The sequence below is a fragment of the Phoca vitulina genome, unplaced genomic scaffold (assembly GCF_004348235.1).
Source record: "Phoca vitulina isolate PV1807 unplaced genomic scaffold, GSC_HSeal_1.0 scaffold9, whole genome shotgun sequence".
NCBI classification, from domain to species: domain Eukaryota; kingdom Metazoa; phylum Chordata; class Mammalia; order Carnivora; family Phocidae; genus Phoca; species Phoca vitulina.
In genome coordinates this window covers 32,660,829-32,677,722 of record NW_022589712.1, presented here as the reverse complement: position 1 = coordinate 32,677,722, position 16,894 = coordinate 32,660,829, and the positions used below count along the sequence as shown (strand labels likewise).

The 16,894-nt window shown below is 40.9% G+C and overlaps 1 protein-coding gene across 17 annotated transcripts in view; it reads right to left on the bottom strand.

The window, feature by feature from the left end:
- Positions 1–16,894, bottom strand: part of EPB41L2 (erythrocyte membrane protein band 4.1 like 2) — a 210,278-nt gene that overhangs the window by 46,258 nt on the left and 147,126 nt on the right. For all 17 annotated transcript variants that reach the window (XM_032407868.1, XM_032407861.1, XM_032407872.1 and 14 more), the window contains exons 7-11: positions 14,554–14,772; positions 13,107–13,194; positions 8,955–9,107; positions 8,301–8,398; positions 681–853 (exon numbers count right to left, since the gene is read on the bottom strand). In XM_032407868.1, coding sequence (XP_032263759.1) covers positions 681–853; positions 8,301–8,398; positions 8,955–9,107; positions 13,107–13,194; positions 14,554–14,772 — 731 coding nt within the window. The remainder of the gene's footprint in view (positions 1–680; positions 854–8,300; positions 8,399–8,954; positions 9,108–13,106; positions 13,195–14,553; positions 14,773–16,894) is intronic.

The window sequence follows — 16,894 nt, the reverse complement described above, 5'->3', positions numbered from 1 at the left end:
ATAATATACATATATGAAGGGAAAGAACATCAATTTATTTCCATATGTAAAATATATAAAACTACAATTATGTAGCCAATTCTAATAAAATAACGTACAAAATTTATACATATCTCACCTCCCCCACCCCCCGTCTTGGCTGAAGAACTAGTGATTACACTGTATTTCCTTTCCTTTTGTTAAAGCACTCCATTCCAACTAATCTTTGGAAGTTGTGGATGGTTTCTCATATGCTAGAAAGTTTGGTAAGCTTCAGTAAGGGTTTTTAAACTCATAAAATTAGAACATCTTAAGTTCCTTTGAATAGAGGTTCTTATCATACCAAAACCCTTGGAATTCCACTTTTGCCATTAATTAACAAGTTCAAGAAATTAAGACATATAAAATACATCACAATTAAGTCAGATAAGTAACAGTATATCTGTCCAACCTCTTATCCACGAGAATTCTCAATATTTGCGTACACTGACAGTACAAAGAAAATTTAGGCTCAGAATGACTGCTGTAAAACACTATAAAACTTTCCTTGTGAGTATAAGAAATACCATTTCATTTACGCAGAAAAAAATAGCTGTCCCTCTAGGATGTTTCTGAGGACCTCATTAACTATATCAACCCTTTCTGATTCCACCAGATTAGAGAAAGATTAAAGGCATCCAAACCATCATAAATGTGTTTACCTCCATCTAGACTCCTGGAGACCCGTTTGCTAGAGGTACGCTCAAAGTGTGGAGCGGGCCTGTCAATGAGGGTGCTTGCCTGACGGGTCTGGGCTTGGGTGCGGCCGCTGTAGCGGAATTTGGACCCCAAGGTCAGGAACTTGGCCTTTGGTGGCTGCTCTGGAGACACAAGCCTGTGGGAGAAACAAAGAACCGAAATAGGAGCCTTTATGAATTTTCTTTTTTAAAAAAAAACGTTGAAACTTTATATTTTAATATCCCACTTTACTAAGATTACTCAATTTAAAGAGCAAAAGGCTGCCTAAACTTTCTAATGAAAAAGAACATTATTTATAAACCCTCCTACATACAGAGCTTTAGGCGAGTGATAAGATGACTAAGTCCACAGCCATGAATTCATGAATAATAGGTTTCCCTCAACCTGAGCAAAAGAGCAACTGTTCTCAGCATATATCAAATGCTATTTATTTGTATTAGCTTAAATCATTTATATAAACACATATGTCTGAATTCTTGCTCCTCGCCATAAGTGCCAAGTGGCAATCCATTACCATTAGTAATTCTCAATATTTATGTCTATTTCTCCTGGGAAAGAACTTCCAAATGCAGGACTCCACTCTGTCAAGTGACGCTTTCCCATGAGGAGACAGCACGCGGGAGACGGGTAGAGATGACTAACGTCCTCCCTGCCAGCACGGCCCCACCGCTCACACCCAGGGCTCACGATAAATGAAGGCCAACTTTCTTGATGGCAAATACTTTCAGACTTATGCAAAACTATGTTTTTAGTAAATAAAGCCAATCTAGTCTGGCATACAACTGGAATTGTCTCACTTCCATTGTCTAATCACGAGTTGGCAAAACGTCTTAACAAAAAAAGATAATCTTGGAGCTCGTATAGCATTTATTAAACAAGACGGCTTTAGTTGACAATTCCAGAATATGCACTTCATCAGAATGGTTCCTTTCATTCTCCAAGGAGTGATTTCTTATAGAGTTCGTTACCATTTCAAGTATTTTTAGTCCTTCAGCTCAGCTTTTTTTGTTTGTTTAGAAATCTTCTGCTTAAAAGCAACAAAAACAGATTCTAGTGGAGGTAAAGCTACTGGTGATAAAACAAGAGGCAATCCTCCATCAATTCTCAATGATATTAACCCAGAAAAACAATGTATTGGGATTAAACTGATGAAAGAAGAACCAATACTCTCTGGCTCTCTTGGTGGTAATCTATTCACGTAAGGTAGCAGACGACTTTCTTGAAAACTTCCATTATCTGCAAAAGATTTTCAAAGGAGACACAGAAGATGCTGCTGAGAAAATCTACTCTTATGATGGCCAGTGCCTCAAACTGTACTTTGGGAAAAGCTATATATTCTTAAATTAGAATTCTGGAATACTAGAAATTTAGGCCATAACAGAACTCTTATTTGTGCTCTGAATTATTTTTCTCAAACAGTTGAGGAAACTAAGGCACAGAAAGATTAACTTTCTCAGCATCCTGATCATAATAAATAAGAGAGGCATGGTGAGAAATGTGGTCATTTACCTTTCTCTCCTCTTTCTCTCTCTCTCTCTCTCTCATTAACTATGACAAGGTTTCCCTACCTAGCAACCAGTTAAAGAGGATCTAAGAATGCTCTGTAAGAAAGCAATGATCTATAGAAAAGAAAGGGTCACTGGCAGGCTCATCACTGCAATAATAAAGAAATATTCATTCTTGGGGCACTTGAGTGGCTCAGTCAAGTGTCCGACTCTTGATTTTAGCTCAGGTCGTGATTTCAGGGTTGTGAGGTCGAACCCCACATCAGGCTCTACGCTGAGTGTGCAGTCTGCTTAAGATTCTCTCTCCTTCTCCCCTTCCTAACCCTCTATCTCTCTTGCCTCCCTTCAAAAAAAAAAAAAAAAAAAAAAGGTAAGAAATACTCATTCTTGAAAAACAAGTTAGCTAAATCACATGTATCTTTATCATCTATTCATGAAGTATACTCTATAGTTAATGGAAAATCAACCAGAGGAAAAAAGACGTATTTCTAAAGAATACCTCAAAGGGAAAATACGCATTGGTGACCCCAAAAGAAACTACCCCATCCCCCAAAAATATTAAACTAAAGACAACAAGCATTGGCAAGGATGCAGAGAAATTGGGACTCTTGCACACCATTGGTGGGAATGCACAATGATGCAGAAGTCATGGAAAACAGTATGGAGGTTCCTCAAAACATTAAACACAGAATTACCACATGATCCAAAAAATCCCACTTCTGGATATTTATAAAAAACAAAACAAAACAAAAAAACCCTGGGGGGAAAAAAAACCCTGAAATCGGGATCTTGAAGAGAAATTAGTAGCACTCCTATGTTCAGCACTATTCGCAATAGTTAAGATGTGGAAACAACATAAACATTCACTGAGAGGAACGGATAAAGATGATGTGGTCTATGCGCAGGGCAGAGTGCTATTCGGCCTTACAAGAAAAAGAATTCTGCAATACTTGACAACGTGGATGGACCTTGAGGACATCATGCTGAGTGGAACGAGCCAGACACAGAAAGGTAGTGCATGATTCCACTTATATGAGGAAGCTAGAACAGTCAAATTCATACTCAAGGACTGGAATGGTGTACCAGGGGCTGGCAGGAGAGGGAAATGGGGGGTTATTAGTCAGCGGGCATAAAGCTTCAGTGAAGATGAGTAAGCTCTAGAGATCTACTGCATGACATGCGCCTACAGTCAACAATATGTCACACACATGACGTTTAAGAGGATAGATCTCAGGTTTTCTGACCCAATAAAGTGTAATTATTCAAAAGCAAAAATAAGAGACGGGAAGTAAAGAGAAGAGTGAGGTTGGGGGTATCTGGCACCCATGTGTAGGGTCACCTCAGTTGACTGCATCTCTCAACCAAAGGCCAGGTCCTCCTAGAATGACCAGCTTCACACGAGGATTTACTTACTGGTAGCTCTCATTTCCAGTTCTAGTAACTCTCCCCACCCCCAGCAGTGACAACACCCCTTTAGGCCTACAGGTGTTACCAAATCCTATTCATGAAACCCTACTCAAATTAAAAAAAAAAATTTAAACTAGAAACAGGATACCTGATTGTGGGAATTATGAAAAATCTTAAAGGACATATAGGTAAAGGGATAGATCTTTTTAAAGATTTAGCTCTCTTCTTCTTTTACAAAATTAATTGAACGCACAAAAAAAGAAAACTGAAACTTCAGTCTTCAGAAAACAATTTTAAACAAAATTAAGAAAACCTCCATTAGTGTTTTCTGACTTTCTGGTTATTAGTTTATCTTATATAACTTCACACGGATCTGTGCTAGGTCCCATATGTTATTATTATAGGTTATCATTGAGCAGGTGCTCAATAAATACAGGCTGGACCACTAGAGAGGATCCCATGGTCACCTTTTCCTAGAGGGCACTTGAATTTAAGTAGCCAGAAAATCCAAAGACATGTCTACCTATCCATTTTTCAGAATCCTCTTTCTCACTATTACATAGTCACAGCATTGAAGAATAGCTTTTGAAATCTCTTACGCCGGGATTTTAGAGAAGGGGAGTTGGGCTATAAGTTCTAGAACTTCTAATACACAGCGAGAACTACTGCTGAATTTTCAGTTTTAATTTAGTAAACAAAACAATCCCGCTGCTAGAAAAAGCCCTTTGTAAAATGAAGTTGTTGGTTTTATTTTTGCCCCCAGTTATGAAAGTGGGCTCTCATTTATATAGACTGGGATATGTAACCAGTTAAATATCTAAGTCCAGGTGAGGAGAGTTCTATACAACCATATTTCTTTAGTCTAATTTGTTTATAAGGTAACAGACGATTAGTTGCCATTTAAATACGTATCAGATTATCCACTTATGCATTTTGTAAAAGATATTTTAAAAATATAAATCCAAGAAATACAAGGCAAGTATTTTAAAGGCATATATCTATCTAACACAATGTAAGTTTAGGAAAGTCATTAACTAGAGGATTTTTATTTTATTTCAACTTGAGATAAAATACTTCCATGTCCAAGTGGCACCGGTGTATACATACACAAAATATTAACTTACAGATTAATTTTCTGACAGCGAAGAAATCCTCAGTTAAGTTGCAATTAAATAGAAGCAAATACTAAAACAAAAATGGACTGAACACAGACATTTATTAGTTTTTTCTAAAAGAATATTTTTGGCGGCTTAAGTCAATGGTAATGCAAATAAATTTCCTACAAAAATGTAGGCTAAGCAGCAAAATGTTTCAAGATCACTGAACAATTATTTCGTCTTGACATTACTTTTATTTACCAACCGAGACCCTACCGTCATAAAAACAACATCAAAGTCACTACAAGACCTCAATCATTTCACTTTTGGGCATTTAAAAGCTATAAATAAGGACCTAATCATTCTAGAGTTTTAACGGTTCTGAGCAAGATGATCTAAGGACCAGCACAAAAGAAATCAACTTTTACATATTTTACTGCTTAAGAAGCACAGTAAGGATTTATAATGGGAGGATTTTTATAAAATTAATATTAATGTTTTTACCTATGGAAAGTAAAGGAACGTTTTAAGAAAAACCCACATTTCAGTTACTAAAGTCAGACATTTAACAATAAAGCTATGAAGCAGCAGATGAGACTAATTCACTTGGAATTACTCTGGATCTACAATGCCAAGTTTAAATGACCGTTTAATGCCAACCTACGGGAACCTCGTGTGAATCTTGTTGATAGGCTGCCACCACCACCCCACCACCACCGAAGCACACCCGCTGTGAATACAGTCAGGGAGTATAGCACAGCAGGTATGCAGCGGGCCGTGAGCCGCAGGGCCTGGCTCTGAACTCCATCTCCACCCGTGACTGTCTATAAAACCACGGGCACGTCTCTTAAGTTCTCTGTTCGCAGTTTTTCCAAGCGTAAAGTGAAGATTACAATGATGTTGTAAAGATTAAAAGAATTGATCCATGTACAGCACTTAGAAGGGTGATAGGCCCTATCAAACACTCAAAGAAGAATAACAGCTTTATTATTATGTTCTTGTTCCACTAATATTAGTCTGGCTGAGTGGCTATCAATCAATAGAAAGATCTGCGTCTTTAATGGCTTCAATCTGAAAGCCATTTTAATTTTCTGAAGAAATCCTTTGCATCTTTTGTGATAAAAACAGAACAAAATCCAGATTTGATTCAAAGCACTCTGCAGATGAATTATGAATGCCCTGCTTTAGATACACTGCTTCCTACCATTTGTGAGAAAAGCTATACAAGGTTTAAAGATCTAAAAATCCTTTTGTTAACCATTATCTCAAAAGTCTGCAGAAGCAAACTGGTCTACTTTTAAATTGGAGTCGTGGCACGTCAGCAAAAATGGAGCAACCTAAGGCTTTGAAGGGCTAACAGACATTTCAGGAACACTTGCTAGAAGAATCCCAGAGGAAGGACCACACAGAGGCGACCAGTGTGGGCTTTGGAATCACAGGGCCAGGTCCCCAGCTCTGCGCAGGCGCCTGGCCCCTGTGCCCTCTATGGGCATCCAGCTCTGAGCCACTTGCTCAGTGGGGGTGAGCAATAAATGAGACAGTGCAAGGTAAAGCAAGGGGTTATGTTTCTGACAACAATATACGCTCAACAAATGTAGCACCTGTCATTTCTAAAATAATTATTGTTTCTATTATCATTACCTGACAGGAAAGCCTGCTATCTGTCCTGCCTTGATCTGTGTCATTTAACTCATAAATGTTATCTACTAGCTTTATTCGAGGCAGGCTCACGTTGTCTCGAGAAATCTGTCATGGCTTCCAAGAGAAATTACAAACTTTCCAAAGATTTATATGCTCAGTGTAACTATGTCAGATGGATTCAAGTATATTTTAGGAGTTACATTTCTCTAAAATGAGTATATTAGAGCAGCCTTGAAAACAGATTATGTGTCAATTTAACTTGAAAGAGTCACCTGTACCAGCTAATAATTCACCTTAAAAATAGCATACTGAGGTACCAGACTAAGAATGATGATGATACTGATGGTGATGAGAAACATTATTATATACCAGAAATAGTGATACATTTGTTTTGTGTGTTTTCTCACTTACTTTTCAAAGCAACCCTATAAGGTAGGTATTATTATTACCACCGCACGAATGACGAAAGTGAGACTCAGAAAGGTAATTTACCCACAGTCACACACCCAGTGTGTGGTGGGACAGGAGTAGCAAGCAAGAGTCCAAAGCAAAAAGCTTCAAGATGGAGGATCCAGACACTTAGCTATATAGGCCACAGTAATATGAACTGAAGAAATAGGGAAAATGACCAGGTAAGAAGAGTAATGTAGAAATATGCCCTTGAAGACGAGGATAAAAGGAGATGGGACCCAAGCTGAATATAGCTAGAGGGTCTAAGGAGATCTTCTGGTTTTCTTATTTGTCTATTTTGATTTTTACAGGAGTAAGACATGGACATGTTTATTGGCCAAAGAAGGCAAAGGCACTCACTGGAGAGTACATAATGTACAAAGCATGATCCTATGTGAGGCATAAAATGAAGGATCAAAACTCCATAGGGAATGACTGTATTTTCCTTGAGACAGGATAGAGGGAAAGAATGAACAGAAAGAGGGGGGAATGCTACATAATTATGGGCAAAAGAAGGAAAACAGAGGGTATGTGAAACCAAGAATGCTCATGACCACAGCTTTTAGAATCCGTGACCCACGCAAAAGGGGCATCTGAGCAGAGAGGCCAGGTTCCTAGGGGCTCAGGAAGATCATGAGTATTGTAATGGGAAAGGTAGTAAAAGGTCTGACTGCCTGGTAGCTCTGAGGATCCAGCCGATATGGGAAATAACGTATCTGTAACAGCACTAATCCAGAGTTGTGCGATTTGCTCTTACGAGGAATGAGTGTGTATACCAGGAGAGCTGCTGCTGAAGGCAGCGTCTGCAAGCACAGACGCAGAAGTGGTGAGGTCGAGACACGGGACTGACCCAGGACCAGCAGCCTGGCAGGCTGATGTGCACAAAGGGCACATGGTTGGATCATCCTGACAGAGCAGCGAAGGACAGACCCGCAGGGTTTGGGCTGGTTGGGCAAAGAAGTTAAACAGGAGGGAACTGGTAAGAACAACGAAATGAAGCCTGTGATGAATGATGGTGGCAAGAGGAATGACAGCCAGGTTTGAAGAGTGTGGTGACAGTAGGAAAGGTAGCTGTAGTCAGTGGAGTTTGGGACCGCTGTAGACACAGATCGGCTCTGAGTGAGGACAAGGCACGGCCAAGGAGATCTGGCAGGGAGGAGAGCAAAAACCGTGAAATAGGGCGTGGCGGCACCTGTCCTCTCCATGACCACCTCTTAATACGCACAGGTAACCAATAGCTGTTCTAATGAATTTTAAGCTGTTGCATTAAAATTACCTGTAGAGGGCGCCTGGGTGGCTCAGTTGGTTAAGCCTTCGGCTCAGGTCATGATCCCAGAGTCCTGGGATCGAGTCCCACATCGGGCTCCCGGCTCAGCGGGGAGCCTGCTTCTCCCTCTGACCCTCTCCCCTCTCATGCTGTTTCTCTGTCTCTCTCTCTTTCTCTCAAATAAATAGATAAATAAAATCTTAAAAAAAAAAATACCTGTAGAAAGTATGATGTTCCACGCACACTTTCCATAGCCTTTTTGCTGCCCGATGGTTTAGCAGTTTGAATCCAATGGTGCTCTCAAATTGTTCGAGCTAGAATAAATCAATAAACTAAATCAGCGTATTTCCTTAGAAGTTGATTAGAAGCTACTGAAAAACATGGATTCAGATGTTTCTGTAAGAAGTTAATTATTCTCAAAAAAGGGAGACATTCGTATACCCAGTGTAATTACACAAAATGAATTTTTCGTAGACTGCAATACTAGTTTCTATGAAAAGCAAGTACAACTACGGACTCTAACCCATGTCCACTACAACTCATTCTACCACCTTCCTATTGATCTCTATCACTTAGCTGTTTCGACAACAACAAAATAATGGCTCCCCAACTATGTGGCAGGCACTTACTACCTTTCCTTTTTGCTGAAGGGTATGGGTGGCTCTTGCTTATTTATTTATTTATTTTTTAGCAACATGGAATTTCATGCAGGTTTATCATTAAGAACTCTGACCTTTTTTGCCACGAAAGAATACAGAATAGTTCATTTTATTAAAATTCACTGGGAAAAATTCAGTTAGCGCACGGCCATAAAGAAGAACACTGATCAAAGCTGTTCAGATATGCCCAGGCGCACGTGACATTGCTTACCTCTGCTGGCCTAACTTTAATGTAGAAGTTACTGCGCTTATAGGAAATTTTCAAGATTTTCGGCCAAGCAAAACGATTGATTCTCAGTCTGTCTTTGTAAATGAGGAGCCCATTAGCGCACACACCCAGCTTGATGTCCACGCCTTCCGAGTCCTGCCAAGCATAAGCCATTTGACCATGGTTAGAGCTGTCAAAGTTACATAAGTCAGGAAGCTCATTATCCCACCCTCTCCTTAAACCATGACCAGGAACACCAACTTTACAGGTTGGTATTTAAATCTCAGTGACAGTACACAAGTGGACACAGAACATCTTAAATCTATTATCTTCCAGGATCAAATCTGATTTGTCAAAGAGGTGTAGTCACCTGTCCACAGGATACAATATTCTCCAAAAGGCGTAACTTTTATGTTCCCAAGCCTGCCCGCAAGAGCTGATGGGAAAGAAGGGAAACAGAACTCAATGTAGACATTCTGAAGAGACGGGGTTTTCCTGGAGGCTATTCCAGCCCTTGGGGACAGTCTGTCAGCCCACCCTCAGGTGCGGTCAGCCATTTTACTTCAGGCAAATTTATTTCAGATGGACTATGCTAGCTAAGAGCTGTTAAATTTATGCCTCTATTCAGCAAAATATCAATCCCTCACAGAAAATTTCTCTTGGAGGCCGACTGCTGAAATCTCTGAATTCTTCCGAGCCACTCCTCAATAAGTCAGAGGGCTGACCTCCAGTCTGCATTATAGCATTGCTTTGGCTGGCATATTTCAACGGACTGCAGACTAATCTTGAATTTATTCAAATGGTTTTCGCTCCCAGCATTTTAACTTGGAATAGATGACAATCTAGAATAATCACAAGCCTGAACGATTTTTAAAAATCAAATAAATTTACAGATAAAAGTGAAATAGTGTCTCCTCACATTGCAAGTAATATTGAGGACACAATAGCATGACACTCAAAATACACAGGTCGTTGTCTAACTTTTAAGGGAAGAACTGGATCTCATTCAAGATATGTAAAATTGAAGATTATTATTCAGAGAGATCCACATTTTCAGAAATCATTTCCAACATGGCAGAAATTCTTACTGAGCCTGCTGAAACACACACCACATTTAACCTAAGTCTCAAATTCAGTGGAAGTGTAACATTTCAGCAGCCTTGTTACTGAATCATCTAATACAAATCAGATTACTCTTTTAAAAATAAAAGGACAGTACTAAGTAACGCATGCCAATTGCTTTCGCTGCTGCCATACCTGAATAATACATATTTACACATAAAATTAACATTGGACAATCCAAGCAGGTTTAAAAATCTCATCTATAAGGTGCTTTATTCACCCATATCTGGCAGCCCCAATTCTCTCTAGGAACAGAGAAAAAAGCTGGGATGGATCAGGCACAGGTGCCCAAGCAACTTGGCACCAGTCACAAATGATGTGTTTGCCAAAAACATCACTGGCCATGGCCACAGGGAGGAGGCCGGAAGACTGCCCAAGACAGCATGTTCTCACCACAAGTAAGGAGGCAACACTGACTTGAAACATTGAACAAAGTCATCTCTAGTCTGAAGCAATCTTCAGACAGGACACTGAAGCTATTTTATCGGACTTAGGAATAAACACAATCTGGAACCAAGTAAATCGGTTCATTTTCCGTTGTTCCATGTACTGCTTCAGAATTATCAGTATTTGTGTGAATACGAATTACAGATAAAGAGTAACAAGCGAAAGGGAAAAAAGCATGCCTTAGTCCTCCATATTTGACTTCTGCCAATCACTCAGCAACCAAGTCAGAAAAATAAACTAATAAAAAAGGAACACCTCAGGGAGCTGCCACCTATGCATATCAGCAGGATCCCAGGCCCTCTGACCTCGGAATGGGCTCAGCCCATGGAAAGTTCTCACAGATGGGAGAGAGGAGAGAGAGAAGGGAGGTCAGGGATGTGTCCCTGTGAGAACTGCAGCTCCTCTGAAGACCGTCCTCCCCACACACAGATCTCTCCTTCTGGGTTCTGGCAACCACTCTCCACCCTCACCCCTTCGGAGGAATTGGGAGGGCTGCTGGTATGAGCCCAGAGGTGTCCCAGGCTCATGGTTTCCCTGTACCTGTGTGTCAAGAGTCCTTCCATTCAACACTCTTCGGCCTGTCCTAATGGGAATGTGCCATTAAGAACTTTTAATAAAAATAATTTTTTTATTTAAATATAATCAAGACAATGAAAGATGTATGAAGGCACAAACTTCAAACTCCACCCAAAGTTCTTTTAAATTGCTACAGACTTTCTTCTCAACAAGCTACAAGTATCTTCCTCATCAAATATTATGAGTCTATCAGATGACAAAGAGAATGAATAAATGAATGTTACTCTGAACTTGTTAAAAAAGCAATCTGTCCTAACCCCACAGCAAGAATGGAAATTATACTGAAACAGAGCCCACAACTTTTTTTTTTTGCTTTTCTAAGGTACACCTTAAAAAACAAGAATCGTGAAACCTTGCCAAGTATTGCCATCTAAGAATTGGTTTTTAACTAGTGATCAACAAATTAAAAAATTTACATGTGGCCAGAGTAATGGGGTTTAAGAAGAGGAGAGACGCATGGGCTTTTTGGTCCCAAACCTGTTCTCTCCTGCCTCCCCTGTCTGGGTCTCTTGGCTGACCCCGCCTGTCTCCATCACAGAGAGAAAGGAGCTGGAAAACACACAAGTGGTAGGAAGCCCCATTTCACCTCCTACAATTTCTCAGAAGGTATCAGGCAAATATGGGAATGCTTAACAATATGCGGCTTAAGCAAGTCGTTCTCTGCACTCTGTCTTATGCAGTTGTAAAATTAAGAAAACACTCAAATCTCAAATGAGGTGGTGTAAGTGGAAGGACTTTTAAGAATTAAAGGCATCTAGCACCTAGCAGTTAAAAATGATGATGCCAGAGACTATTGACATGGAAAAATCTTTTAACAGAGCAAGCAAAAAACCATCAACCAAGAAAAAACAAACCCCTCACAAAATGATACCTGTAGTATGATCCTACTGAAAAAATGCCTCAGAGTTCAAGTGCTCAGAGATGGTTTTTTGTTTTTTTTTTAAAGAAAACAAGAAAATGTTTCAAAATAGCAATAGTGTTTATTTCTGCATAAAGACATTTCAGTGTTGTTTTTTTTTTTTCCCTTGCTTGCTTCTATTTTCTGTAATGTACACCTATTTACTTTTATAACCAGGAAAAACAGTTAAAGAATAAAGGAAGCCACTGGAGAAAAAAAGTGCTTTGCAAACATGAAGTACTATCAACACAAGAGCAGGAATGATTAATCTGAGGCCTAGGGAGGGAAGAGATCTTTGGGTGGGAGGCTTTCCAAGAGATTTCTCCAATCACACAGTCAGAGATTCCTAGGCTACATGTAGGGATTGGCAGGCTCTTTTAAAGCACATTTTTCAAAACCAAATTCATCTTTCACCTTACCTCCTGCTTTCCTCCTGGGCTCTCCGAGCTCTATGATCATCCAGACTAGGGTCATGAAGCACGTGATGCTTATTAGTGGCATCTTCCCAACTCAATCCCTTTCTCCTATCACCTAGCCCATCATTCCATCCTCTTCCCACCTCTCAAATTAGGCTGCAGGTGCTGCATCCCCTGGAGCCTGGGCCAGTCTCCTCCATCTTACAAGAAGTACTAAAACAGACCTGCGGAGAAGAGCCCGACCCTCAGGCTCATTCACAAGCCCAAGTTTTTTTCAAAAATGGTTACATCCATACTGCTTTTGCCCTTTCATGGTTGCTAGGAACTGCTCTTTTCTCCCACGACCGAGGTGGGAGAGGGGGCTGGGAGAGAGGCAGCAATTGACACAGCAAAAGCTGGGATGCAGAATAAGCCAGGACAAGGGGTAAAGATGGCTGACAAGGGGAGTCTTACAATAAGTACGTATGAAAGGGTATTAATTGAAAAGACTGAGAAAAGAAGTAGGGCGAGAATCAATGGTCCTTCCCACAAGCATAAACCCCACCATTAGTCACAGAAGAAATATTACAGACACCCTTGGGTGAGGGCGAATAGCCTTTTCCTAAAAGTGAGCTAGGCCACTCTGAAACTGGAGTCCTCTCAGAACTTCTGTCAACAGTTGGGAAACGATGCCACTTCCCAGGACACGGACAGTACCTTGGCATGATGTAGGTCAACACCATACATGGAGAGCCTCTTTGCATTTTCTAAGAACTGAGAATCAGCTTGTGCTGGAGATAAGCCCCTGAGAATCAAAAGAAACAATATTATCTTATTGGCAGGTGCAAGGCAAACTTGGCCAAAATGGGAAAGGAGCTTATGAGCTCAGAGCATCCAGGCTGGAGACGGTAACCCGCAAAATCTGCAGACAAGCAGAAAATGGGTGAGAAGGCTTACCTCTGAACCTCAGGCATTCTTCCTCATAAGATAAAAAGGGTAAGGGTAGAGATTTAGATTATCTTAGAAAATTATTTTCAGGTTTCTCCCCACTGGGGAAATGGGTGTAACATAAATTACCTGAGAATAAAAAAGTGATCTCATCTTTCTGAAAAAGGCAAATTCTTGCTTCCTACTCCTTCATTTTATTTCACCAGGACTGATCATAATACAGACCACAAGTACTTGTATTTGATTTTACACCTACGGTAGTTAACACAGATCACATCCTGCCCATATTAAAATTATTTCCATCCCCGTCTCTAGTCACAACTTCACAAATTTTCGGCTCCCACAGAGCAGGACTCCATATTCACTGTGACATTTCAGGACCTGCTATTTCAAATTCGAATTATACAGTAAATACCTATTGAGTAGAATTGGAATAAAATTAATAAGAAATACTGCCTTTTTTTTTTTTACAGAAAAGTCAATGAATGAGGTCTGTTTAAAAATTTCTAATCTCTGAAAGTTCCTCTCCAAACATTTTTGTCAAATTTTTACATAATTTCAACCCTGCAATATGGGACAAACTATGATTTTGTAGTGAAAGTTTTTTAAACTTGTGCTAAAAAACACATTTATTTTCACAAAGATATAAAAGTTCTTGAAATGTAATATGGTATATTTACTATGGTATTAAGTAAGTAAAGCCTAGCTGCTAAAGCAAAGGTCATCTTTTGTGGATAGAGAAAACCCCTGTGTATTTTAGTTACTGCTCCCAGGTCCATCACCACCCACATTTCTGATCCAAACCCTGAAGCCTCACTATCTCTCCAGCTTTAGCAAATAGGATAATAAAAACAAAAGGCAGAATACATAGTAAATGCCAAACAAGGACGTGTGTGTGTGTGTGTGTGTGTGTGTGTGTGTGTGTGTTAGGGGACAGGTTTGGGAGGAGGCAGAAGGAGATGTCCTAGGGAGAAGTAACTTCTTCCAATAAATGAAAACACTGGGGATCATGAGCACTGTTCTTCATAGGAGAGTCATGAACACAATGAAAGGATATCGCAAGGGCTACAGGTTGTCTGGATTAGTACTAAGTGAGGTTCCAGAAGGAAAAGCTGGATAATCCCGTAAACTATGCTCAAACGTCTAGCAAGCGTTAGAAGGGAAGCTGGTTAAATCTCCCACGGCTGTTCTCTCTCCGGGAAGCCAGTCACCACACCTGTGGGTTTTATGCAGCTCTGCCACCTTCTCTTCCAGCTCCTTGGTCTGTGTGGGGGCGAACTGGAAGTCACTGAGGTCACTATTGCCATGTTCTTCTGGATCATAGTCCCCAAGCTCAGCCTGCAGAGTATAAGATCCCAGGAGGGCGTGCGTCACAAAAGAGCAAGGCAGGCGGCCAGAGGCAATGTCCTGCCGGAGCTGAAGGCACAAGAAGTATCTGTGAGGAGCAAGGGGGAGCAAGGGGGAGAAGAACATCAGTCAGGACTGTAGCACTAGTAATCCTTGAGTTTTCAGATTCCTTTGAAAACAAACACGATATAGGCAACTCTTTACATCCATAGCAAAAACGGTCTTCTCTAATAAGAAGTCCACCCAGCTCCTGGGGCTCCTAACCTGTGGCTTATTTACAGAAAGTGAGTCTAATGGGCTCCGTAACAGAAGGGGAAATCTGAACTGCTATTCTGGTCACAGCGTATTATTATAATAGAGAGTTTTGTGACTGAAAGTAAAAATTCTAATCACTTAGACCGTTCTCCTTTGATTTAAAACTGTAATCAAAATTTTCATGTCCCTCAAAAGTTGTAAAGACTAAGGAAATTCTACCAACACCTGCAGTTCTTAAGCATTTGCCCAAAGAGCTAAGGTCACCCACCCTTTATCCTTCCTAGCCTTTCAATACTAATCTCTTTTCCTGGAAAAGAAAACTGAACAATTATAAGTCAGTCTTTACTATAAAGCCCTTACTTGCCCGTTTACTCCAGCTAAAGCGGCAGCTAGTTCAGTTCAGAATAGAAAAAGCATGACCTTCAGGGCCAGGCACAGCTGATGCTGCGCGACCTTGAGTGAGTTCATTCACTTGCCTGAGGCTAATTCCCCACCTGTAAAATGAGAATTCTACCCCCCTTTGAAGGTGAGGATAAAAATTAGATAATATAAGTAAGACACACCACATGTTACCTAGGAATCAATACCTAATAGCCATAATAATAATAATCTTTATAATAATGTTGTTATTTAACGTTCCAAGTGGTTTTACCACGCAGTTATAAAACATTCCGTTTTCCACTAAATGACACACAGAACCATGTTATTTATATTCTATGAGGATTGGGGGGGCAGTACCAACTCCTTTGCTGACATTTTAAAACCTGAGTTCTACTCTCGAATTTAACTACTTGCTAATAAGATTACCATCGACCCCTCCAAACTAAACGGCCCCACGTTCTTGAAGGCCTTTTACAGAGTGTCATCCCTATGAGCAGTTGGTCACCTTCTTTCGTTGCCCGGCTGGCGTCCACGGCCCGGTCCCACTCCTGCACTCCGTCCCACACGTTCCAGCCGGAGTGCTGCCGCTGGGCCAGCCCCGTGGCTGCGGGGTCGGACAGCACAACCCGGCACATGCGGTCAGCCCTACCCAGTCCAGTTATATCTAGATTACCACCAAGTCCGCTGTCAGGCAGGACAGAGACCCGGTGTATCGTCGGCCTAGTGCCACAGTCAGCCAAGTACTTGCCACGCTGCCAAGTGCTCAATAGTCTTCTGAGGGAATGGAAGTCCCCTCGCTGTCGCTACAGTCCGAGGATTTTTATGCACTGCATGCAGGAGCTCTCTTTCTAAGGAGGATTACAGTCCCTTGATCCCTGAAACACCACAAGCACAACTGCATTAACTCTAGAAAACTCAATTTTAAACTGGGCTTCCAGGGTATCCTTCGATTCTCGAAGTCTAATCAAGAACAGTGCTAGTTCTCCATATTTTATGGCACTTTGAAGACCTCAGCACAAAGATTCCATCTATTTCTAAGATCTTGTTGCTCCTTTTTAGATAATAGTCTCGACTTTTCACATTGGTCCTTTCCTGTTTTCAAAGATGAAGTCGAAGGCCCCAAAACTCCCAGCTTCTTCTTCTTCACAGAGCAGGACCCGGTGTCCTTCAAACATTATTCTGAACAGTGTTCCTAGACTCTTCAAAGGCCACCTCAGCTTCTAAATTTTCACTCAAGTCATGGGAAAGATTTCAGTCATGACATTTAGGCTACCGGGCAGGGGGCTGGTCTCAGGCTGCCTGCCGAGGCTTTTGGTTAGTAGCTCACCAAACTATCACATTTCTCTCACCACACACAGCGAGACTGTTCAAGCCCCATTTCAAAGAAAATCCAAAGCACTTACTGACGCTGTAAATTGCAATCACCAGAGGATTACCATCCCCCAAACAAATTACTGCAAGAAGAAGTACATGTACAGAGGGGGCGCTGGGTCACAAAGCCCCAACTGCAGCGCTCAGCGGCATTCCTGTGGTGAGGCTCTGGATCCAGAGCACATCCCCCTGTTAAGTTTCAT